Below are 24,522 nucleotides of genomic sequence, written 5' to 3' on the forward strand. Positions count from 1 at the left end.
ACTGGGAATGCTTAACATGGAGAAGGACATTTACTACGCATCTACCATGAGTCACACATCGTATCTATAACATGCCTGGCACTGAAGATAGAAAAGCAAAGAAATAAGACAATCCCAATGAATAACAATTTCTGGTCTAATAAGAGTTCCTGGCCTAGGCATATAATATAAATCAATCGACTGATAAGCATTTAGTAAGTGTTTCAAAGGCCAAAGTCAAATAGTTCCTCCTCTCCAGGAACTTATGCTCTCCTGGTGACTCCTGAGGTCCTTTCCCATTCTGAAATCTTTTGTGAAGCTCTTCATAGAGCAGAGCAGGGGCTAGAATCCCCAATATGCCAACCACAAAAAGATAAGACCTCACTCTTCGTGTCTTTCCACTTAGGTGACAGCAATTTGGTATAGTTAAATAAATGAAGGATAGTTACAACAGTTAGATAGATGGGTAGATAGATAGATAGATAGATAGATAGATAGATAGATAGATAGATAGATGATGGATGGATAGACAGACAGATAGATAAATAGATACATAGCTAGATGAATGGATGAATAGATGGATATATAGGCGGATGGATAGATAGATGGAGGGGTGGATAGATAAATAAATAGGTAGTTGGATAGATGGATGGATGGATGGATAGATAGATAGATAGATAGATGGATGGATGGATAGACAGACAGACATACAGACAGATAAATAGATAGGTAGATAGATGGATGGATGGATGGATGGATGGATGGATGGATGGATGGATAGATAATAGATAGATTATAGCAGACAGAAATTTCCTACAACTGTTAGCCATGCTCCTTCTGGGGCTAATCAGAACAAATCTAATCTCTCTTTCACATGATAGCTTTCTAGCTACTTGACATCTTTCCTGTCCCTTTCTAAGAAACACAAGGATAATAATAGAGACTTGAATCCAGGTATTGGTTCAGTCCCTAACTGGCCAGGTGGTCTAGGCAAGATTTACTCAAATGAAAAGGATCCAGAATCAGGAGTCACATGACAAATGACATTGAATCCTGGCTTTGCCATTTATTATCTGTTTATCCTTGGGCAGAGACCTTTCAGGACCTGAATAAATAGGACATATTTCCCTTATGACCTGATGATAACAGCTCATTTTGAGAGTTACTTTTAGTTGCTTTCACATGTTAGAAAGGCAGTTCTGTAGAAGAGGGATTAGGCCTGTTATGCTTGGCCCCAGAGGAGATAACCAGACCTAGAGAGTCAGATTTAAGCTGCAGAGAGTCTGATTTTAAGCTCGATGTAAGCAGAAACTTCCAAACTGAAAAGTCCAAGGTAAAAGGAGCTGCTTCTAGAGGCAATGGCTTCCTTCCCATGGAGCGAGAGGCTGGATGCTCACTTGTCAAGCATGTTGGAGAGAGAATTCTTGTTCAGGTGCAGGTTGGGCAAAGCGACCTCTGTGGTCCTTCCTAACTCTGAGATTTTGTGGTTCAATTGAATGCTCTCCAATTCAATAATCAGTGAGCATCTATTATGTGATAAAGACAGTCCTGGGCACTGGGAATACAAAAATTAAAGTGAACTCATTTTTCCTCTCAAAGACTTTACATTCTACTGAAAGATACAACATCCACTTAAATCAATAAGAAATTAATTATTAAATACTTGCTATAGGATAGACTCCATGCTAAACAGTGGCGTTACAAAGACATTTTTAAGGGCCTCTAGCCTCAATGAGCTTATTTTCTATTGGATGAAATGATAAGTTTATTCGAATAAACTTGTTCTTAACTGATTACAAACACAAGAATTTAAGAACAATTAACTAGCTGCAAAAAGCTCAGTGACATTGATCAGTGGAGATGAATTGGCAGTTCTGAGCCTTCTCTGGAGGGAGGGAACTCTCCAAATGCTGATTGCCCTTCCCATCATCCCACCTCAAACCCATACTCGACATACATTATATACAAAACCCATTACTTGTCACAACAGGTCTGGGTCGATGCTGCAGCTCAGATTTTTTTCTCTCTGGGTCCTGGATTTGGAGTCCTGCTCGCTCTGTCCAGTTACAACCAGATTAACAACAACTGTTTCAGGTGAGGATGCAAAGCAAGATCAATGAGACTGAATTTGTACAAGGTTAGAGCCAGGGACTGAAGTGGGTGGTGAGGTAAAAAAAAAGTTCTTTAAGTTCTGGGTTGGAATTCAAATTCTACCCCAGATTCATACCATCTTTGTGACTGTGGGTAAGTCACTTCCATCTCTCCTTCATTCATTCATTTCAAGAAGTATTTTTGGTTTTGTATTTTCAATTCCTAGAATAGTGCTTGACAAAAATGAAAATGTCCTGCCCTTAAAGAGATTACATTCTATAGTGAGGAAATATTATGTACAGATAAACAAATATAAAATATATTACATATATATGTGTGTGTATACATATATTGTGCTAGAGGGAAAAAAAGATACTTTGTGAACTTTATAGTACTAAATCAACAGTCATCAAAACAAATATAAGTAGGGGCAGCTAGATGGTGCAGTGGACAGAGCACCAGCCCAGAAGTCAGGAGGACTTAAATTCAAAACTGGCCTCAGACACTTAACACTTCTTAGCTGTGTGACTCTGAGCAAGTCACTTATCCCTAATTGCCTCAGCAAAAAAAAAAAAAACAAAAACAAACAAAAACAAAAACAAAACAAAACAAAAAAAAAAAAAAAAAACCAAATATAAATATGTGAAAGGCGTCAGTCAACAACCATTCATTAAGTACTTGCCAGACATTGTACTAAATGTTAATAACACAAAGAAAGAAAAACATGGGGTCTGGTCTCAAAAAAAAAAAAAAAAAACCCTCCAATTTAATGGAGAAGTACAAATAATCACGTCCATAATTATTCATTATTTGCCATTTACCATATTTGCCATTTACTCCCTGTTTAAAGAAAAATATAGTGTATTTAGAAGATAATGTTGAAGGGCAGGGCCAGAAGGGGAATAATCAGGAAAGAATTCCTGCAGCAGGTGGAGTTTGAGCTCAGTCTTGAAGGAACCCGGGAAAATCAGGAAGCAGACGTGAAGGGGGAGGGCATTTTAGGCATTGGCTATAGCTATATTTATTCACTCTGTCTCAGAAGACTAGAAGAAGGATCAGGTGACATTGAGGGTATGAAAATATTCTGGAGGCCTAGCTGTGTGACCCTGGGCAAGTCACTTAATTCATTTCCTCAGGAAAACAAAACAAAACAAAACCAACCAACAAACAACAACAAAACAAAACAAAACAAAACAAAACAAAACAAAACAAAACAAAAACAAAAACAAAAACAAAAACAAAAACAAACAAACCAAAAAAACAAAACAAAACAAAACCAAAAAAACCCTGACTAATAAGATGGGGAGGAGGGTAAAGTTGAAGGAAAAAAGGAAGTTTTCATTAATGGGCACACATAACCTACATCCTTTTATTGCTTGTCAGTGATCTTTGAAAAAAAATGCTGATCACAAACCAGTTCCAACTGTTCAATAATGACGAGAATCAGCTACACCCAGAGAGAGAACTATGGAAAATGAATGTGGACCACAACACAGCATTTCCACTCTTTCTGTTATTATTTACTTATATTTTTGTTTTCCTTCTCAGGTTTTTTTACCTTCTTTCTAGATCTGATCTTTCTTGTGCAGCAAGATAACTGTATAAATATGTATACAGATATTGTATTTAACATATACTTTAACATATTTAAGATGTATTGTGCTACCTGCCATCCAGGGGAGAGGGTGGGGAAGAAGGGGGAAAGTTGGAACAGAAGGTTTTACAAGGGTCAGTGTTGAAAAAATACCTATGCATATGTCTTGTAAATAAAAAGGTATAATAAAAAAATGATGATCAAAAGAAAAAAAAAAGAAAAGAAAATGTTCTGGAGGCACATTGGATAGAGCACCTGCCCTGTTCAAGAACAACTAACTAGCAGCAAAAAAATCAGTGGCATTGATCAGTGGGGATGAATTGGCAGTTCTGAGTCTCCTGAAGTCAGGAGTTCAAATCCACTGTGTGATTGTGGGCAAGTCACATAACCAAGAAAGAAAGAAAGATAGATAAGAGAGAGACTGTCATATGTGAGGATTACCATTTGTAAAGTTAACCAGCATAACTAGATTTTAGAGGTAAAAAAATGGAGAGGTAGGAAGGGGCCCGATTATTACATGATTACAGTGTCCAGCAGGAAATTTTATACACGATCTTGTAGAGGGATGGATTCGAGTGGGCAGGAAGACCAACCAGCAAGCTACTAGAGAGTCAAGATGTAAGCTGATCACCAGGGTGTTAGCTGTGTGAGTGGAGGGAATGGGAGAAATCAACAGGCAAACCAATTAAGTTATTACAATAATCCCAGTAGACGGTGATAAGAACTTAGACTAAAACTGTTGTGGCCATGAGGATATCCATATGCCAGAGATGTTTTGGAGGCAAAATGGATAAGACTCAGAAAGTGATTAAATGCAAAGATTAAGGCCAGCGATGCTCTGAAGGCAGAATGGACAAGACTCAGTGATTAATTAAGCAGAGAGGTTTAAGGGCAAGGAGTGATTCTAAGGCTGAGAATTCTGGGGACTAGGAAGATGATGATACTCTTGACAGAAAGAGGCAAATTTAAATGACGGGCAGTTTAGAGGAGAAGATAATTTCTATTTTGGATTCAATGAGTATAAGATGCCAACCTGGCATCCCAATGGAGATGCCCCATTGACCGTTGCAGGAGATTGCAGAGAGATGATCATTGAACTTTTGGGCGCTGATGAGATGATCAAGAGAGAACACATCACTCCTGTCTGCCTTTCTCTGTCATCTGCTGTGACCTTCAACCTACAGCTTCTGAAGGCTGCCATTCTATTCCTCCTTCCTAACCCCCAAGCCACACTCAGGCTTTCTGACTTGCAGGGATGCCCTTGTCGCCAGTATGGTGAACTGCTTGACCAGTTTCCTTTCTGGGTTTGTCATCTTCACCGTCCTGGGTTACATGGCTGAGATGAGGAACACTGAGGTAGAAGAAGTGGCAAAGGGCAGAGGTCTGTATCTCTTTTATCTGAATTCACCCTCCCTCAGTTCGGGGTCTAAGAATTTCACTGGCTGAATAAAAGAAGCAACAAATTGCTTCCATTTTTTCTGCTTTCATTATTTAACAGACTTCTGACTTGAAGTTATGAGACAGGTTCAAATCCTGGCCCTGCCAACTTACAAGCTAGGTGACCTTGGACACCCTGATTAACCTCTCCGGCCCTAAGTTTCCTCATCGGTAAATGAAAATAATACTTGTGGCCACCTCCGTAACATTTCAAGAAACATGCTCTGTAAACCTTAAATAGTTGTGAATTAAGATGATTTTTTCACCGCTGAGGTGGACTTGGCAAAGCAATTTGCCTACATTGAAAGCTCCCCTATTTCTGAAATATGTCTCACTTATCCCTACCACAGAGCCTGAAATTTTTATTTGGAGTCACCCCTTCAGAGAAAGTCCTCAGATAGTATAGAAATATGTTATTTGTCAAAAGAAACATGTTGACCCATTAAAATTTTATTACAGATTACTTTTTGATTTAGGGGAGTTTGGTTTGGGAGTGTGTTCGATTTTTTTTTTGTGTGACCATGACTTTTTAAGGATTTCAGGGGCGACTAGGTGGCACAGTGGATAGAGCACCAGCCCTGAATTCAGAAGGACCCAAGTTCAAATCTGGTCTCAGACACTTAACACTTCCAGCTGTGTGACCCTGGGCAAGTCACTTAACCCTAGCCTCAACAACAACAACAACAAAAAAAAAAAAAAAAAAATTCCTCCTATAGAAACTCCTCCTTCAAAGTGGATAAGAAATGGATAATCTTAGAGAGTTGCCTGGGACACTGACTCATGCAAAGTCACACATTAATACAGACAGAGTAGATGTAAACACAGGTGTTAGACCTCTAGCCAATAAATCAAGGCTGGTATAGGGATAAAGATAATGGATAAGAAGTCAGGGGGAACTGAGCTTGAATCCCACCTCAAACTCTTACCAGCTATGTGACGTAGACTGGTATCTAGCCTTTCTGTGACTAATTTCCTTAACTGTAGAATGAGAGGATTAGACTAGATGGCTTCTGAGTTCCCAACCAGCTCTGGCTCTTTGATCCTAAGATCCTCTCAGCGTCTCAATTTTTTGTCTCCAAAAAAGAGCAATGACAATACATGTTCACTCTATCTCAGAAGGCTAGAAGGATCAGGTGACATTGTGTGTATGAAAATGTTCTGCTTGGCATAGTAGATAGAACACCAGCCCTGAAATCAGGAGTTCAAATCTACTGTGTGACTGTGGGCAAGTCACATAACCTCAGAAAAAAGAAAGAGAGAGAGACAGAGACAGAGAGAGAGAGAGACAGAGAGAGAGAGAGAGAGAGAGAGAGAGAGAGAGAGAGAGAGAGAGAGAGAGAGAGAGACAGAGACAGACAGAGACAGAGAGACACAGAGAGAGAGAGAGAGAGAGAGAGAGAGAGAGAGAGAGAAAGAGAGAAAAAAGGAAAGAAAGAAAGAGAGAGTTACAAAGTACTTAAAAAGTAAAATGGGAATCCCAGTTTCCTGGAGGGCAGTAGGAAAACAAAGAGAGATTCATACCCACGTCTAGTTTCCCCCTTGAGATATTTGCACCAGAGCTCTCTCTGAGTCTCACTCTAAAACTTTCTCATCAGCCACTGAAGAAAAGTTTTGTTCTCTACAAATGGTTCCAGAAGCCACTGAACTCTCTTTGGAAAAATAAGAAAAAAAATTGTGCTTCTCTTACTCTTCACCAGGTCCCAGCCTGCTCTTCATCACTTACCCCGAAGCCATTGCCAACATGGTGGGATCCACGTTCTTCTCCATTGTATTTTTCCTTATGATGATCACCTTGGGACTAGACAGCACTGTGAGTGGTTTTGCCTGGCTTTGATATGGGAGAGTAGAATCTTAAAAGAGCACCTCATGCACTCCTCTACCTTCAAGGAAAAACAAATAAACTAGATGGTGTCATGAATAGAGTGCCAGGGTTGGAGTCAGGAAAACCTGAGTTCAAATCAGCATTAGCTGAATGATCCAGAGCAAGTCACTTCACCCTGTTTGTTCCAGTTTCCTCATCTGTAAAATGAGCTGGAGCAGGAAACAGCAAAGAACTGCCGTATTTCTGCCAAGAAAAATGAAAATGGGGTCATGAAGAGTCATTCAGGACTAAAGTGACTGAGCAACAATTATTCTTATACTTATCTTGACCTCATACTAGCATTGTGGGTTCTAGTTGAGCCCTTGTGCTGTTTATCTATTATATTTTGCTCTCCTCACATAATTGACTGAACTTTTCCAATCACATTTTCTGGATGATATAGTTTACATCACATCTTGCCTAAGAGTCATCACTGACATTGGTCCTATTTACTCCTTCCATATGATGGGAGACCCTCTGAGTTATCAGCTCTCTCTTCTCTCTCTCTCTCTCTCTCTCTCTCTCTCTCTCTCTCTCTCTCTCTCTCTCTCTCTCTCTCTGTCTCTCTCTCTCTCTCTCTCTCTCTCTCTCTCTCTGTCTCTCTCTCTCTCTCTCTCTCTCTCTCTTCTTCTCTTTCTTCTTCTTCTTCTTCTTCTTCTCTCTTTCTCTCTTTCCTTCTCTCGCTCTTTCTTTCTCCTCTCTCTCCTTCTCTCTCTCTCTCTCTTGCTCTCTCTCTGTGTCTCTCTATGTTTCTCTGTCTCTGTCTCTCTCTGTATGTCTCTCTCTGTGTCTCTCTGACTCTCTGTCTGTCTCTGTCTCTCTGTCTCTGTTTATATGTATACACACAGAAACACACATACACAGATACACACATACACTCCTACTTAATTGAATCTAAGATGGAAATCAATCAGTTGTTGAGGGCCAAATACTTGTGTGGCTCTAGTTGATATTAAGGCCAGAAGAGAAGTAGACTTTTCTCATTTGGGGGAGTTCTTGTGAAGTGTAGGGAACTCCTAATGTGGAAATATCTCCACTGGTGTAGATCAGTAACTCATCAATCAAAAAGCATCTAAAATTAAGTCAATAAGCATTTATTTGGTACCTACTATGTACCAGGCCCCATGCTAAGTTCTGGGGATACAGAGAACAAAGACAGTTCCTGCCCTCATGAAGATCCCAGTCTCATGGAGGAGACAACATGAAAATAGCTATGCACAAATGAGCTATTAATGAAACCTCATTACCAGAGCCTTGAGGATGTGGGATTTTAGCTGGGACCAGAGAAAGCTAGGAGGCGGAGATGAGAAGGGTGGCGTATTTCAGACAGGGGCATAGGGCAGCAATGAAAAAGCTGGAGATAGAACATTTTGTGTGAAGTCTGATGGGGCAGCACCATTCTCAGTCTGTAGAAGCTCCTTGAGGACAGAGCTTTTCTTTTGTCTTTAAGTGACACGTTATAATCTATATTTTGTAGAATCTGTCACTTACAGAAGACTTGCATAGAGTATAGCGTAAGTAAAGTGACTTGCCGATGTCATACAGCCAACCTGAACTTAAATCCACATCTTCTGGACCCCAAGCTCTATCTACCGCCCCACACTGTCTCCACAATCATATATGCTGATAAGTGGATGGTGTTTGTTTTGCAGTTAGAACAAGGTTGAGGATCATTTTCCTTGGAAGCCCAAGCTATGGACTTCAGAACAGGGAAAGTTCACATTTCCCAGCAAGCATAAACTCATAGATTTGGACCCAGAACAGACTTTGGAGATCATCGAGTCTTCATTTATAGAGAGGGAAACTGAGGCCCCTAGAAGATGAGGCTTGGCCGGGGAAACACGGCCAATGTGTCTCAAAGGCAGGACCTGACCCCTGGGTCTTTCTGACTATTCTGTTATCTCTCTTTCTGCCATGCTGTGATGTCTCTCACATCCCCCATTATAATCCGTTCGTCTGTGATACATCAGACATATCACAGACTCATGGGTTCAGAGCTGGAAGAGATCTCAGAAGTCAACGAGTAGAATTTTCTCATTTTACATGGGGAGAAACTGAACCTCCGAGAAGGGAAGGCATCTTGCCCAAAGCTCACCCACCCTGGCAAAAGCGAGACTTGAACCCTGATCCACTGACCCTCTGATCCCAAATCTGCTGCTGTGTTCACTGCTCTTTCCAATCATGTCCTTTGTGTTCCTGCTCTGGGCTGAAGTATGTGTCCCAGGGTGTATCTATACAAATTAAGAACTTTCCTGTTTGGGCATTTTAGAATGTTGAGAACTAGACCTTCCCCAGTGTTGTTTTTAATCTATTGAAGAAAAGAAAGAAGGGGACAAATTAGGGCATCTAGAATTGTCCCCCAGGAGAGGGACAGAAGCATCACTCCGACGTAGAGAGGGGTGGGAATTCAAGCTTTGGTTGATATTTTGTCCCACATCGACTTGCTCCACTGTGGTTCTCTCTGCAGTTTGGGGGCCTGGAGGCCATCATCACAGCTCTGATAGATGAATATCCGCGGACCCTCACCCAAAGGAGAGAGCTCTTGGTCCTGGGCTTGGTGGCCATCTGCTTTCTGGGTTCCCTCGCCACACTGACCCAAGTGAGTATGGCAGGAGTGGGGCGAGGGATACCCCTGGGCACTGTGGCAAGAAAAAACAGGATTCACACAAACTTGAGGATGCTCTGGTTATACTATGGTTTCTGTTTCTCGCCCTAATGTTTCCCACCTTTGGGGAGGCAGGTAGCCTAATAGATAGAGGGCTGAGTGATAGATTTGAAGTCAGTAAGCCTCTCACACTTAGGAGCTGGATGGTTCTGGATGAGTCACTTCTCTGGGCCTCAGTTTCTCCATCTGTAATGTCTGGCTAAAAATATTTGGCTATAAAACCTAGCTCCGAGGATTTTTTTGAAGGCACAGATGAGATAATGGACAAACTGTTTTACAATTATCAAAGCATTCTATAAATGCTAGTTCTAATCCAAAAAACAGTGCGATGTGCTGAGTGAAACGAGCAGAACTAGGGGATCATTATACACTTCAACAATGATACTGTACGAGGATGTATGCTGATGGAAGTGGATTTCTTCAACATAGAGAAGAGTTAATCCAATTCCAATTGATTAATGATGGAAAGAACCAGCTACATCCAGAAAAGGACTGGGAAATGAATGTAAACTGTTATTTTTACCTTCTGAATCCAATTCTTCCTGTGCAACAAAAAATTTGGTTCTACACACATATATTGTATCTAAATTATACTGTAATATATTTAACATATATAAGACTGCTTGCCATCTGGGGGAGGGGGTTGGGGGAGGAAGGGAAAAAATCTGAATAGAAGGAAGTGCAAGGGATAATGTTGTAAAAAATTACCCATGCATATGTACTGTCAAAAAAATGTTATAATTATAAAATAAAATAAAAAATTAAAAAAAAATCCACAAAAAAAAAAAAAAAAAAAAAAACAGTGCGATGTGACCCTTGAAAAGTCCCCTTAAATGGGATATTCTCCTTTCTTAAATTGCCAGTCTAGTTCAGGGCTTTGAGGTACAGAGAGACTCACGTACAACTGATCTAACTGGGATTTATTCATAGCAAATGAACTCATCCAGTAGGCAAAGGAAATTGAGAGCTATATGTCTGGGCTCCTCACAGCCCCCCCAAGTCTCAATTTGGGTTCTGATTTCAAAAAGTTAAAAAAAAACATACAACTGACCCAGATGAGCCTAAAGTTTGTCGATTTGTTCTATGGTTTGGGGCAGTGAGGGATTGAGTGGTTTTATATTTAGGTTGAAAATGGAGCAAAAGAGTTTTTTACAAATACATCAGTCTAGGATAAGTAGATGTCAGTCACCTCTGAATATGATGATGAGAATGAGAATGAGGAAGAGGAAGAGGAAGAAGAGGAGGAAGAGAAAAAAGAAAAAGATAAAGGAAGAAGAAATAAAAGAAGGAGGAAGAAATGATGATGAATAAGAAGGAGAACAAGAAGAAGACCAGCTAGCATTTATGTCACACTTTAAGGCTTGCATAACACTTTCCAAATATTATTTCATTTGATCCTTACGAGAACCATGGAAAGTAGGTGCTTTTTTTGTTCCCATTTTTCAGATAAGAAAACTGAATCAGACAGGTTAAGGGATTTTCTTAAAGTCATACAGTTAGTAAGTGTCTGAGATTGTGTTTAAACTCAGGGCTTCCTAACTCCAGAACTAATGCTCTATCCATTGGGCTATATATACTACTCATGAGCAGGCCAGATAAGACTAAATGGGCTTGTAGAATTTCTTTGTCATTAGGATCTATACTCAGAGCTATAGTTGGGCTTCGTCTAGGGTACTGAAATCTATTAACGATGGATCTTTTATCCTACAGCTACACAGCTACACAGAAACAATTAAGTTCGGCACTTAGTTAATAAGAATAATGGAAAATAAAAAATAAAGTTACAGTTACCTCCCCCTAGTGGCCACATCCCAGAAGAACTCTTCCCCATGTACCCCTTTCTCATTTTGTCCCAGCAACCTCCTCAGCAATGGTTTTGTGCTGTTTGCACTGTTCACCCTACCCTCCAAATACCAGCAAATGAATCAAGGAAGTGCTTCTATTGCTTGTCCTAGTACCAGAATTGCTGGTTATTGCTCTGGTTGAACATTGAAGAATCATCATTATTCAAGTTGTTATTCCCTAGAGAAGGAGCCCAGTCTAACCACTGCCCACCCATGCCATCCCTGCAGAAGTACTCATGAAAACCGAGCTAGGTAAATTCAGCAGAAGTTGATGGCAAAGGCGAGGATAATCATTGTATCTCCAATAATTTTTCTTCCAAGTCATTCTGCATCCTTCAGAAAGATTCTATTCCTCTTCATCAACTACTACTAAGAGATCTAGGACTAAAGGAAAATAAATCAGAGCTGAAAGGAGCCTCCGAGGTCATGGAGTCCAACCCTCTTATTTAATAGGAAAGGAAACTGAGACCCAGAGAGGCACTGTCTTGTCTAAAGTCACACAACTTGGCCAAACTGAGAATCAGACTCATATCCTGGGGCCAGCTAGATAACAAGTGGATAGAGGACTGGCCCTGGAATCAGGAAGATCTGAGTTCAAATTCAGCCTTAGACTCTTAATGCTTTCTAGCTGTGGGAGGCAAGTCACTTAACCCCGATTAGAATTGATCATTGAATAATCTTCTTGTTGCTGTGTTCTGGTTCTGTTCATTTCACTTATCATCAGTTCATGTAAATCTTGAAGAGGCTTCCAAAGCAATCTCAATAGAACTTTGGATAGAAAATGCCATCTGCATCCAGAAAAAAGAATTATGGAGATTGAATATAAATCAATACATGCTATGTTCACTTCTTTTTTTCTGTTTTTTTTTCTCTCTCGTGGTTTTTTCCTTTTGTTCTGATTTTTCTTTCCCAACTTGATTCATAAAGAAATGTGTATTTTAAAAGTTAATAAACATGTATAACTGGAAAAAAATAAAACAATTACATAAAAAAATAAAAAGGGCTCATGGTCCCCTAGGAAGCCATTGGAGTTTTCTTTTGCTACCCCAGTTCAAGACTCTTTCTTGGAATTCCACTACATCCCTTTCCCTTTTGTTGGGAATTTTTCACAGAAGGATGCTGCAAACAGCCCTGAATCTAGATTTCTTTTGTTGTTCTAGGGAGGTGCATATGTGATTAAGCTCCTGGAAGAATTTGGTGCTAATTGCTCCATTCTGGCTGTGGTATTCTTGGAGGCAATTGCAGTTTCTTGGTTTTATGGTAAAAACCATCTTTTAAAAATAATTCTTTTGGGGCGTGGAGAAGGGGAAAGAGACTGCCCATGTCTCATACCTTTGTATAAGAAACTAAGTCTTATCAGCAATCAGGACCATGGTGCAGATATCTATTAACCCATTAGTGCCATATTCCTCACATCAGATTATTTATGTTTCAGCAAAAAAAAAAAAAAAAAAAAGAAAAGAAAAGAAAAGACAAGAGGGTCAGCTAAGTGGCTCAATGCATAGAGTATCAGTCCTGAAGTCAGGAAGACCTGAGTCAAATCTGGCCTCAGACATTTAACACTTCCTGGCTGTGTGACTCTGGGGTTTCACTTAACCCCAATTGCCTTAGCAAAAAAAGAAAGAAAGAAAGATAGATAGAAAGAAAAAAGAGAGAAAGAAAGAAAGGGAAGAAGAAAGGAAGAGAGAGAGGAAGGAAGAAGGAAGGAAGGAAGGAAGGAAGGAAGGAAGGAAGAGAGAGAGGAAGGAAGAAGGAAGGAAGGAAGGAAGGAAGGAAGGAAGGAAGGAAGGAAGGAAGGAAGGAAGGAAGGAAGAAAGAAAGAAAGAAAGAAAGAAAGAAAGAAAGAAAGAAAAGAAAGAAAGAAAGAAAGAAAGAAAGAAAGAAAGAAAGGGAGGGAGGAAGGAAGAGAGAGAGAGGGAGGGAGGGAGGGAGAAAGGAAGAAAGAAAGATGGAAAGAATGAAAGAAAGAAAGAAAGAAAGAAAGAAAGAAAGAAAGAAAGAAAGAAAGAAAGAAAGAAAGAAAGAAAGAAAGAAAGAAAGAAAGAAAGAAAGAAAGAAAGAAGGAAGGAAGGAAGGAAGGAAGGAAGGAAGGAAGGAAGAAGGAAGGAAGAAGAAAGGAAGGAAAGAAAGAAAGAAAGAAAGAAAGAAAGAAAGAAAGAAAGAAAGAAAGAAAGAAAGAAAGAAAGAAAGAAAGAAAGAAAGAAAGAAAGATGGAAAGAAAGAAAGAAAGAAAGGAAGAAGGAAAGAAAGAAAGAAAGATGGAAAGAAAGGAGGGAAGGAAGAAAGGAAGGAAGGAAGGAAGAGAGAAAGAGAAAGAAAAAGAAAAGATTATTTATATTTAAGAAAATATTAACTTATCACTTATGATGCCTCCAATATCAAATACTTCCATTCTTTCCAGATCCAATATTATTTGGGTCACTCACTTCCAGGTCTTGGTTAAAGAAAAATTTGGTTAAAGTCCATGGAAGCAGAGTAATAATAATAATAGCCAATAGATATATATATTATGGAACACTAAACTTTCCAAACATTCCCTACATCCAACCCCATGGCAAACCCGACTTCTAGGTTGGAATCTGTTTCCATCCTTTCCTTCAGTCTCCTAAGTTATGAGAGCACAAGACAATCAGGAAGTTCATTTGCTTTATAAAATTGTCATCTCCATACAACATAAGAGCAAAGGCATAAAACAGCTGTACTAGTTAACTCGCAATAGCCCTAACATCTTGGAGTTTCCTTCTGCTCTCATTGGACAGGCTAGTATGTATTGGCCACCCTCAATTCCTCCTCCATCAATTTATGCTTCATGGTGTTAGTCTCTTTAGTTTATCTGCTTCCATGGCCCATCTATATGAAGTCAGAAAGCTTCCACGCCTGATTATTGTAGGCTAAGGAACAGGGATTTTTCCCACTGCTGCCATGTTTCCAAATCATTAATCCTGTCTATCATCCCAGAATGAAAAAATGGATAAATAGATGAATTAATGGACAAAAATATTTATTAAGCACTTACCAATCACTTTGCTAAGTTTTGTGAATACAAATTTTAAAAGTAAGAAAGTTTTTATTCTCAAAGAGCTCACTATATGAAAAAACAGAGAGAGCAATCCAAATAATACTAGATCTGGAAAAAATGGAAGTAATTGGTTTTAGAGGCGCCACAAGTGACAAGTTAAGATTTCTTAAACAAGAATAATCTGATGTGAGGAGTGCAGCACTGAGGGGTTTACAGGTACCTGTAACTGCCAGGAGGTACTCTGTTGGGCCTAGGACAGACTAGTAATTGTAACTGCCAGAAAGACATGTTACAGGTATCTGTGCCTCGGTTCTGATTGCTGATAGAGTTAATCTGCTGTTCAAAGGTACATGAGAATGAGGAGGGTGTTTTCTGATAGAGGAGCCACATTAGGAAGCATGAAGGAGGATTTGGGTGGACGGTGGGATTGCAGGGACAGAGATGGGTGTTCCAACTGCTTACTCAAGGTTAGACCCTATTTTCAGGGCCGTATCCCTTGCTGAGATTGAGGTCAGTGAGGAAGAGAGCCGATAATACTGTTTTCCCCGCTCAGGAATCCGACAATTCTGCCACGATGTGAAGGTCATGCTTGGCTACAGCCCAGGCCTGTTCTGGAAGATATGCTGGGTCGCCATCAGTCCTGCCTTCCTTGCAGTGAGTATATCTATCCTTCCTTCAATGCCCGGAGCTGTTTTAGTGCCATCCCTTCCAAGAGCACAAAACACAATATTTATCATCACATTTCTTTTTATTACATTCTGAGGAAGGGAAAGCATTAAAACTTATCACCGTTTTACAGAAATGACGTTCTAGTAAGACTATGACATTTCCCTCTGGGACTTATCATTCCGGACTCATCAAAGACAAGGTTGGAAAGGACATTAAAGTTCACTTTATCCAACTTCCCAGACTTGGAAAAACAACCCGAGTCACAAAGCGAGGTAATGATGATGTCAGAATTGGAACTCAGATCCCTGATCAGATGGCTTGTTGTCTTGGAGAGGCAGGAGCTAAAAGAGGGAAGGAGGAAAATTTGGAATGCAAAGTCTTACAAAAAGGAATATTGAAAACTGTCTTTACATGTAATTAGAAAAATAATAGAAAAGAACCATCTTATGAACTTAACTGGACAGGGAGGTAGTAAAGTGGTTAGAGTGCCAGCCAGAGTCAGAACTCTTGATTTGAACTCTTCATGAGTTCACCTGACCTCAGACACTTACTAGCTATGTGATTCCAAGAAAGTCATTTGACCTTGTCTGCCTCAGTTTTCTTCATCTGGATAATGGGTATCATAATGTACTTGTTTGTCCTTCATTTTTTTAAAAAGAACTAATGACATAATAATGATAGGGTCAGAGTGTAGTGTATTCAGTTGTGGCTGATGAGACCAATATGAAATCAGAAGATTCTATCCCAGGACAGGTACAAATAGTCCATATAAAGATTTCTAGTGGCGACATCTCTAAATTCCCACGTCTTGCATTTCTTTTGAGCTCCTGCAATTCCGCCTTTCTCATAGAGCACAGCCCCTTCTCTGATGGGGATGCGCCATGCTGGGCGGTCCCGGGCCCATCTTCCATGTCATGCAATCAGTTCTAAAGTTCCTTGGAGAAACTTTGAGTGTCCCAGTGTTGCTTCTTTTGACCTGCACGTGAGCTCTTGCCTTGTGTGAATTCTCTGTAAAAGAGTCTTTCGGGCAAACGCACAGTCGACAATAGGATATCATAGCCAGCCCAGCAGAATTGTGCCCTCTGCAGTAGAGTTGGAATGCTTGGCAGCTTAACTCCAGAAAGGACCTCAGAGTCTGCTACCTCATCCTGCCGGGCAATCTACAGAATCTTCCTGAGACAATTCAAATGGAAATGACTCAGTTTCCTGGCATGGTGCTCATTGACTGTCCAGACTTCCCAGGCACACAACAATGAAATCATCACAATAGCTGCGTAGATTTTCAGTTTGATAGGGAGCCTAATACCTCTTCTTCCCCACACTTTTCTTTGGAGCCTCCTAAGCACTGAGCTAGCTCTGACAATGCGTTTATTAACCATGATCTATATGTATACCCCCAGTAAGTCTACTGCCAAGAGAAGTGAGCTTGCTCAGAGCATTCCAAATTTCCTCATTACTGTGACTAACGGTCTCATGTTTAGACAGGGTGGTACTGGCTGATGAAAGACTTCTGTTCTCTTGGTTTTAATTTTAAGGTCAAAATGAGCACAAATGGTAGAGAATCAAGTCATGCTTTGTTACATCTCAACCTCCGAGGCTGTATTGAGTGCACAGCCATCTATAAACTAAAAGTCAAGTACCAATACTCCCTCTACTTTTGGCTTGGCTTGTAGCCTTTTCAAGTTAAATAGTTTATCATCAATGTAGCAGTTAACTTTGGTGCCATTTTCTTCCTCAATGAAAGCATCTGACATCCCAGAAAACATCCTGCTAAAAAACATGGAAGGAAGTAAACAAGCCTACTTTATTCCATCCCTTGGTGTCCAAGAAAATATGAGAGCATTATCTATTCTCAGAACTTATGCAATCGTGCAACTGGTGCATAATATTCCAAAACTCCTGTGGATAATCAAATTCCACCATGACCTTCCATAACTGACAGTATCAAAGGCCTTGGTCAGACTGATGAACATTGTGTCCAGAACCCTGTTCTGCTCCTCGCATTTCTCCTGGAGTTTTCAGGCAGCAAACACCATGTTGATCATTCCTCAGCCCTTCTCTGAGAGTAAATGGTTTATTGCTGACATGGAAGGAAAGCTGAGTCAGCGCAAGGTTAGCAATAGGAGAGTAGAAAAGGAGTGGGTAGCTTCCAGAGATTTGTGTTTGCTCCTCTGGACTGGAATACTCGCAACATCAAGATCGGGTTGACAAAAACGATGGAGAAATTCAGAAGCCGCTCCATAAGAAATGAGAATTTCACAAGATTTAACTGCAGGATGAATCATCTGTTTCCAAAAAGGCAGTGTTTAAGTCAAACAAAAATAAAGTGCAAGCAAAGTTTAGAGAGATGAGTTTTTTTGGTTCAGTAAGAAGGTAGATGAAATTCAACATTACAGCAACAGCAATAATGATTCAAAGTGCTTCTATGATGCCCGATGGCTCTATATGGACCAGAGATCTCTTGTGCATCTCAATGATTCAGCACTTAAGGAGCCACACTGATCAATAGATCCTAGAGAGAGGGACTGAATACTTCCATAATCTTTTCAACAGACCATCAGCCACCAATGCCAAAGCACTGACCATATGTGTAGAGGGCTGGAACTCTGGAAAGGAGGACTTGAATCTAAGACAGCGGAGCACTCAATGTTAGATAATGGTTCTATAAACATATACTTGGATGATATGGTGATGTGATGGCTCTCCTCAGACTGGTGCTTGCTGAATGTGTGGTGGTGAGATAATCGGAGGCAAGGATTGGAGGGCAGAGGGAGAGGGTCAGAGTCTCTCTGCCACAGTGTGGTCAGCAGGGAAGACTTTAGGCTCCAGACTTCAGAGTCCAGGTTCCATCTTTGATGAGTCTCGTGACAGCTTGCCTGCCTCCTTCACTTCTCCTCCTGAAGACCAAGGACTTTGACTGATCCTCACTCTGACTGATTCTGAGGCCCTCCAGGGAGCTAGCCCAGACATTATATACATACATACATATATATATATATATATATATATATATATATATATATATATCTCAGACTGTAGTCAATTCCTCTCTAGTCAAACTTCCAACTGAAAAAGAGATATATTGAATACCATTGGGCTCCTATTATGTGACAAAGTACCCGAATTAGCTCCAGCTAATTCTATTTCAGCAAAAATCTATAAGTCAGGAGAGGACACTGCTCATACAGAAGCTGACTGGAATCTTCTGGTTGGTATAACAAGAGATTATCCCCCAGAAAATCAAGGATGCTTCTATTGTCCATTTCCATAAAGAAAAAGGAAACCTGTGGGGAAAAGGTACCTCTCTCTTAGCCACTGCCAACAAGATTTTTTCCTGAATCCTTCCTAATAGGCTGATCCTTCACCTGAAAGAGTCAATGTGGCTTCAGAAAAGATATTGGGAAAGCACCTATCTCCCAGACTTGTTGTAAGAATAAAACCAGATAATATTTGTAAAGCACTTTGCGAATCTTATAAATGCTAGCTATGGTGATCATGATCATTATCATTATTCCAGAAAGAGAAGATAGCCTATGCAAAAGCACGGAGGAGGGAGATAAGGTATCATACATAGGAAAAAGCTAGTGGGTCAGTTTGGTTGGAATGGAAAGTGCATGGAGATCAGTAATAGGATATAACCTTGAAGAAGGTGGTGGGATTCAGATTGCAGAGAGTTTATTTATCTTTGTTTCTTCCTACTTGCTACCTCCTAATACAGTGCTCTGCATACATCATGATCACAATAAATGTACATCAAATTTTTTTTTTAAATGAGTGAATGATTGTAATTTCCTTTTTTCTACACTTCCATCCCTCCCACTAGTTTATAATCATCAGCTCCCTCCTGGACCAGTCTCCTCTTGTACTGTTTGACTACCGCTATCCAGACTGGAGCATCTCCCTTGGACATCTGATCAGTGCTTCTTCATGTATCTGTATCCCCATCTATATGGTCTACAAACTTCTCTGGACACCTGGGTCTCTCCAGCAGGTCAGGAAGGCAGGATATACCCCCATTTTCTCTCCTGGCTTGGGAAAAACTAAGGGTGATTTCTTTGGCCCTTGAGTAATCACCACTACCAAGTTTGGTGAAGGAGGTTGGGGAAAAAAATAACAGACAATGAGTTCGAAGTGTCAGTCATTCACAAAGATGCATTTATCTTAACTGGGTCGCTGCTGAGATCGAGAGGACAAATGCTGTAAACTCACTGCACAGTTTAGTTCCATCACCTCCAGTGACCAGGACTGAGACTATAATCTCACCGTCTTCTACCCTAGTCAGTCCTCATCTGGAAGATTGGGTTCAGTTTGGAACACCACAAAGTAGGAAGGACATTGATAAGCTAGAAAATGTCCCAAGGTGGATGACTAGGATGAAGTTCTGGAGTCCATGTTCTGTGAAGAAGGGTTGAAGGAGCCAGACATGTTTAGTCAAGAGAAGAGAAGCCTTTTTTGGAGATGAGAGATCTCTTCAAGTCTCAGGGAAGTGGGATTAGATTAACTTTGCTTGTCCCTAAAAGGTAAGACCAGGCAGAAGTAGTAAGAAGGCAGATATAGGCAGCTCATAAGTACAAATTTCCCAACAATGACACTGTTCCAAAATGGAATGGCCCAGCACGTGAGAGAATGGATTCCCATGACTTCACATGATCAAGGGAACACAGGCCAGAAAATAGTAGAGGGGACTCATTTTCTGATTATTTTGAATTAGACAGCTTCAGAAATCCCTATTTAAAAAAGTTGTAACAGAAGATTTTGCAAGGATCCATGCTGAAAAATTACCCATGCATGTGTTTTGTAAATAAAAAGCTTTAATAATAAAAAAATCCCTATTAAGTCTAAAAGTTGGTCATTCCACTGGTTTTAGTCTTGTTAAGAATATTGGAGGCAGAATTAACCCAAGTCCCTACTGTCTCAGAGTTCAACACCCTTCTTATATTAAGAATGCTGCTGGTGGAGGAAGGGTGAATGAGTCATATTTTTGTTTATTTGTTTTTAAAGTAGGCTCCTAATTTTACTCTTAACTTAGTAACCATGAACAAAAACAAATATTCCACACCCAAATGAGAATTTAAAATGATTTACACTAACCTGGACATTTCTAATATTTACAGTTGCTTTTTTAAAAAATGTGTGCATTCACTTTCACAAGATAATGATTAAGAAAATCACAGGTCTGAGCCCAAAGCAAACATGCGTGGGTTTGTTGGAAAACAAGTTCATTGATTTAGGGCTAAGAGGGAACCTCGGAAGCCATCTAGTCCAATCTGATCACTTTACAAAAGAGGAAACAAAGGCACAGAGAGGAAAAGTATCTTTACATGATAAGTGGAAGAGGGGGGCAGAAACCTTTCCCTCATGCCAAACTCTATTCTGTGTATTTTTTCTGGATTTCATGCCTCTTGTTGCTGCCTTTGCTATTATTTTCTTATAAAGTGTTAGATTTTGAGTTTAGAAAACTTGGGGTTAGAATTCTGCCTCTAATACTTTCAAGTTACACGATCTTAAGTCACTTAAGTCAGAGCTTCAATTTCCTCATCTTTAAATATAATAATATAAAAAATAAATAAATAAATAAATATAATAATAACATTTATATAACACCTGAAGGATTGCAAAACACTTTCAAAATCATCCCATCTGGTCCTCATCCTCCTCCTGTGATGTAGAAGCTGTTATTATTCTCATTTTAGAGTTGAGGAAGTTGAGGCTCAAAAAAAAAAAAAAAAATGTTCAGTGCCTTATCCAAGATCCCACAGCCAATAAGTATCAGAGGCAGGTCATCCTGACTCCAAGAGCAGCTTTCTATCTGCTGGGCCACTCCACAACATTGGTTCAAATCTTCATTGAGAGACTTGTATGTAGAGAGCATTACGAATTGTAAAGTACGCTATGAATCTGCGCAATTATGTTTTCCATAGTTGCCGTCAGAGGGTGCTTTCCTCCTCTGATCTGAGGGCTGCTACGGTTTTGTACCATTACTTGCAAGGCTATTGTAAAAGGACAAGTGATGGCACTAGGGAATTGGGATCCTACTGGATTAGAGGGAAAGACTAGAGAACATGGCCAATTGCCAATTTCTTACAGAACTGAATTTTGATAAGATCCTGAGAAGCCATTTGCCTATCCCAACAATGTCTCATTTCTTGTATTTTCTCCCAGCGCCTGGAGGTTTGTCTAAGACCAGAAAAGAAGCCAAGTCATGGCCAGCAGCATCCTGTGCCTCAGCTCCCCCAGATCCACCCAGGCATCTGAAGCCTTCCCACTCTCCCAGATCAGGACATCCCCTGATGCAAGATCTCCTGACAAACATGGGCACACTTCTTCTAATTGTCCTTCATTATCCTCCTCAACTCCCATCATGCCCTCTGCCCGCCTTAGATCAAGCATTCTTCTCTGCCTCCAAGTTAGATGTACTATCCCATCTTCAGTTTGCCCAACTCTGTGTGACTCCCTGGATTTTGTCCATCAAATCTTCTTGGCAGAGATACTGGAGTGGTTTGCCTTTTCGTTCTCTAGTGTCCCCATTTTACACGTGAAGAATTGAGGCAAGGAACATTAAGTGACTTGTCCAGATTCCCACAAGTGTCTGGAGCCAGATTTGAAATCTTCCTGTGTCTAAACTCTAACCACTGCACCACCCCAATGTATCCCCCAATAAGTCTCTGGAATTAGAGTCAAACCTAGGCGAACTGACAGGGTATAGATGGGTGATGAGTTTGTGTCAGCCAACAAATATTTATCAAATACATAATTACCATGTACTATGTCATAGCATATAAACACAAAGATAGGAACCAATGTTTGAATTCCTACAGTAGCCCTGGCCAATTTTCCTTCGATGTGGCAAAGTCTTTAAGATATTTTCTGTGCGTACCAAAGTTCCATTCTGACGCAAGGATCACAGCTAGAGTTGGAGAGGACTTGAAGTCATCGGGGATAATCCCTTTAATTTTGCAGAGAAAGAGAAGTGACATGGCAAAGGTCCTGCCATCAGTAAGTGGCAGAGGGACAGATCTGAACCTAGCTCCTATAACTCTCAATTCAGTATTCTTTCTCTTACATCACAAGAGTCTCTTCCACCTTAGGTTGTGAAAATAGCCTTGATTCAAGACCAATAGTAATATGGAGGCAAGCTTAGAAGCAGATTCGTAACATAATAATAATAATAGCTCACATTCACCAATGCCGGAAGGTTTTCAAAGCACTCTACATACATGATCTTCTTTGAGACTCACAACAATCTTGCAGTTAAGTGTTATTAGTCCACTCATTTTACAAAGGAGAAAGACAAAGGTGAGATGATTTACCCTGGTCATAGTGGCTCTTTCTAAATCTAAATCTAAATGCTACTTGCTTGAAGATCACAAATCTAGAACAAAGGACTTCAGGACTTCATCTTACAGAAAAAGAAACCAAGGCTCAGGAAACAACTTGCCCAACCAAGATCACACAGTGAACCAGCCCCTCTGACTCCATTTGCCTGCATTCTGTGCCTTAGCTCCCCCAGATCCATCCAGGCAACTGAAGTCTGTTTGTATTCCTTCACAAGGTCAGTCCCATCTCAGACCCCCTGAGAAATCCATGTAAGGTCATTTCTGCTTACGTCAGACTAGACGGCCCCTCTAGATTCCACATTTTTATGAGAAGTCCGATACTTCTGGCATTGGAAATAGTATGGAGAGCTGCCTTCCTTTTGTGAAGGGCAAAGGGCAAAATTAGCCCATGTCAGATTGATGCTAATTGCTCGGCAGTCGGGGCACAACAGTAGGTGATGTGGCCTTTCATACACAAGGAAGGGCTCGTGGCTACTATGGCAGAATTTATACAGAAAGCTAAGGATGGCCCACTGGCCCAGGAACTCCTTGCCCCTTGGGACGTGATGGTGGAGGGGAAAGAGAGCAGGACTTCAATCAGAAATCCTCTCTTTGAATCCTAGTTCTGATATTCTAGGGCACGACTTTGGACAAACCATCTCAGCCTCAGTTTCCTTTATTTGTGGAATGTGAATGCAATTTTGGTACTCCCTTCCTCCTAGACTTCTGGTGAGGAAAACACTTTCCAAAACATACAGACATGATTGTTTCCTTAAACACTATTAGAGAACTGTTTTTTATCTTTATCTTTGAATATTCTTATGAGAAATTAGTATCAATCTTCCTATTTCTTTTATGTGCTCAGGTATTGATATATAGTGTTCCAGATTTCCTATTTCTGTTTTAAACTAATAAAACTTTAAACTTTTAAAAAATTGTCAAAGCTTGAAGTCTCTTAGAGTTTGGAGACACCTCTGGAAACCTCTCATGATCCCTCACAATTCTTAATTGTCTTTCACTTGATTCAATGAACATTTATTAAGCTTTGACAGTGTGCCAGACATGGGGGAACTCAAGGACAAAAATGGTCCCTCTCATCTTATAAGGGAGACTTAAAATGGATGTGGATAAGGAAGTAGAAAGTATAGAGAGAATAAACCCAGCATGAGTTTTGTGGAGGACTCTAACAAGTATATTTTCTTATTTAAAAATTAGCCAACAAGGGCATAAAGCTTTCAGATTGGTGAAGCACTTTATAACCAGAGCAGGGAAGGATCAGCCTTCTACAGGGATCAGGAAAGAGTTCCCAGTTCCAAACTAACTTGCTATTTTGTCATTTAGCCATTTCAGTTGTGTACAACTCTTTGTGACCTTAAATATATTTCCTTGGTAGATACTGGAGTGTGGATCACCATTTCCTTCTCCCAGTTCATTTTATAGGTGAGGAAACTGAGGCACAGAGGGTTCAGGACCTGCCCAGGATCACACAGGCTGAATTTGAACTCAGGAAGTTGAGTCTTCCAGACTCCAGACCCAGAGCTCTGTGTGCTATGGCGTCCCTAGCTGCTCATTGCTATTTTATACATAGACCATCACGGTTTCCTTAACTAACCCCAATAGATTTCTCTGGAGTGTCCCTTCACACGATTTTCACTCCTTCCCAACTGGATTAGCTAGATTGTTCCCATGTATCCTATGCTTTGGATTCATTGATGCAATGGCAATATCTAGGAGGTGTCCAGTTCATATCTACCTGACCCTCCTGATTAACATGATGCAAAAGTAAGTCCCTTTCTGTCAGGATTGAGATCACCAAAAGTGAAGCAGTTGGTTTTTCCTAAATGCATTTAATGGGAATATCCATTTAGAGTTGGAAGCTCAGAGGTCATCTGTGTCATGGTGAGTCTAAGTGAATGGCCTAAGGTCAACCAGGTGGCAGAGCAAGGATTTGAACTCGGGTCCTCAAAACACAGATTCAACCATCTTTCCCAAGCTTCTTAGGATCAAAGGCTCAAGGCTGGGAGAGACTTTAGGGAACATTCAATCC

The 24,522-nt window shown here is 40.3% G+C and overlaps 1 protein-coding gene across 1 annotated transcript in view; it reads left to right on the top strand.

The window, feature by feature from the left end:
* Nucleotides 1–21,414, top strand: part of LOC141544019 (sodium-dependent serotonin transporter-like) — a 39,338-nt gene extending 17,924 nt beyond the window's left edge. The window contains 8 exon segments of the mRNA XM_074269705.1: nt 1,970–2,073; nt 4,918–5,045; nt 6,799–6,911; nt 9,430–9,561; nt 12,632–12,731; nt 15,044–15,144; nt 18,983–19,150; nt 21,322–21,414. Coding sequence (XP_074125806.1) covers nt 1,970–2,073; nt 4,918–5,045; nt 6,799–6,911; nt 9,430–9,561; nt 12,632–12,731; nt 15,044–15,144; nt 18,983–19,150; nt 21,322–21,414 — 939 coding nt within the window.
* The last annotated feature ends 3,108 nt before the right edge of the window (nt 21,415–24,522 follow it).

The sequence above is a fragment of the Sminthopsis crassicaudata genome, chromosome 1 (assembly GCF_048593235.1).
Source record: "Sminthopsis crassicaudata isolate SCR6 chromosome 1, ASM4859323v1, whole genome shotgun sequence".
In the NCBI taxonomy this organism is placed as follows: domain Eukaryota; kingdom Metazoa; phylum Chordata; class Mammalia; order Dasyuromorphia; family Dasyuridae; genus Sminthopsis; species Sminthopsis crassicaudata.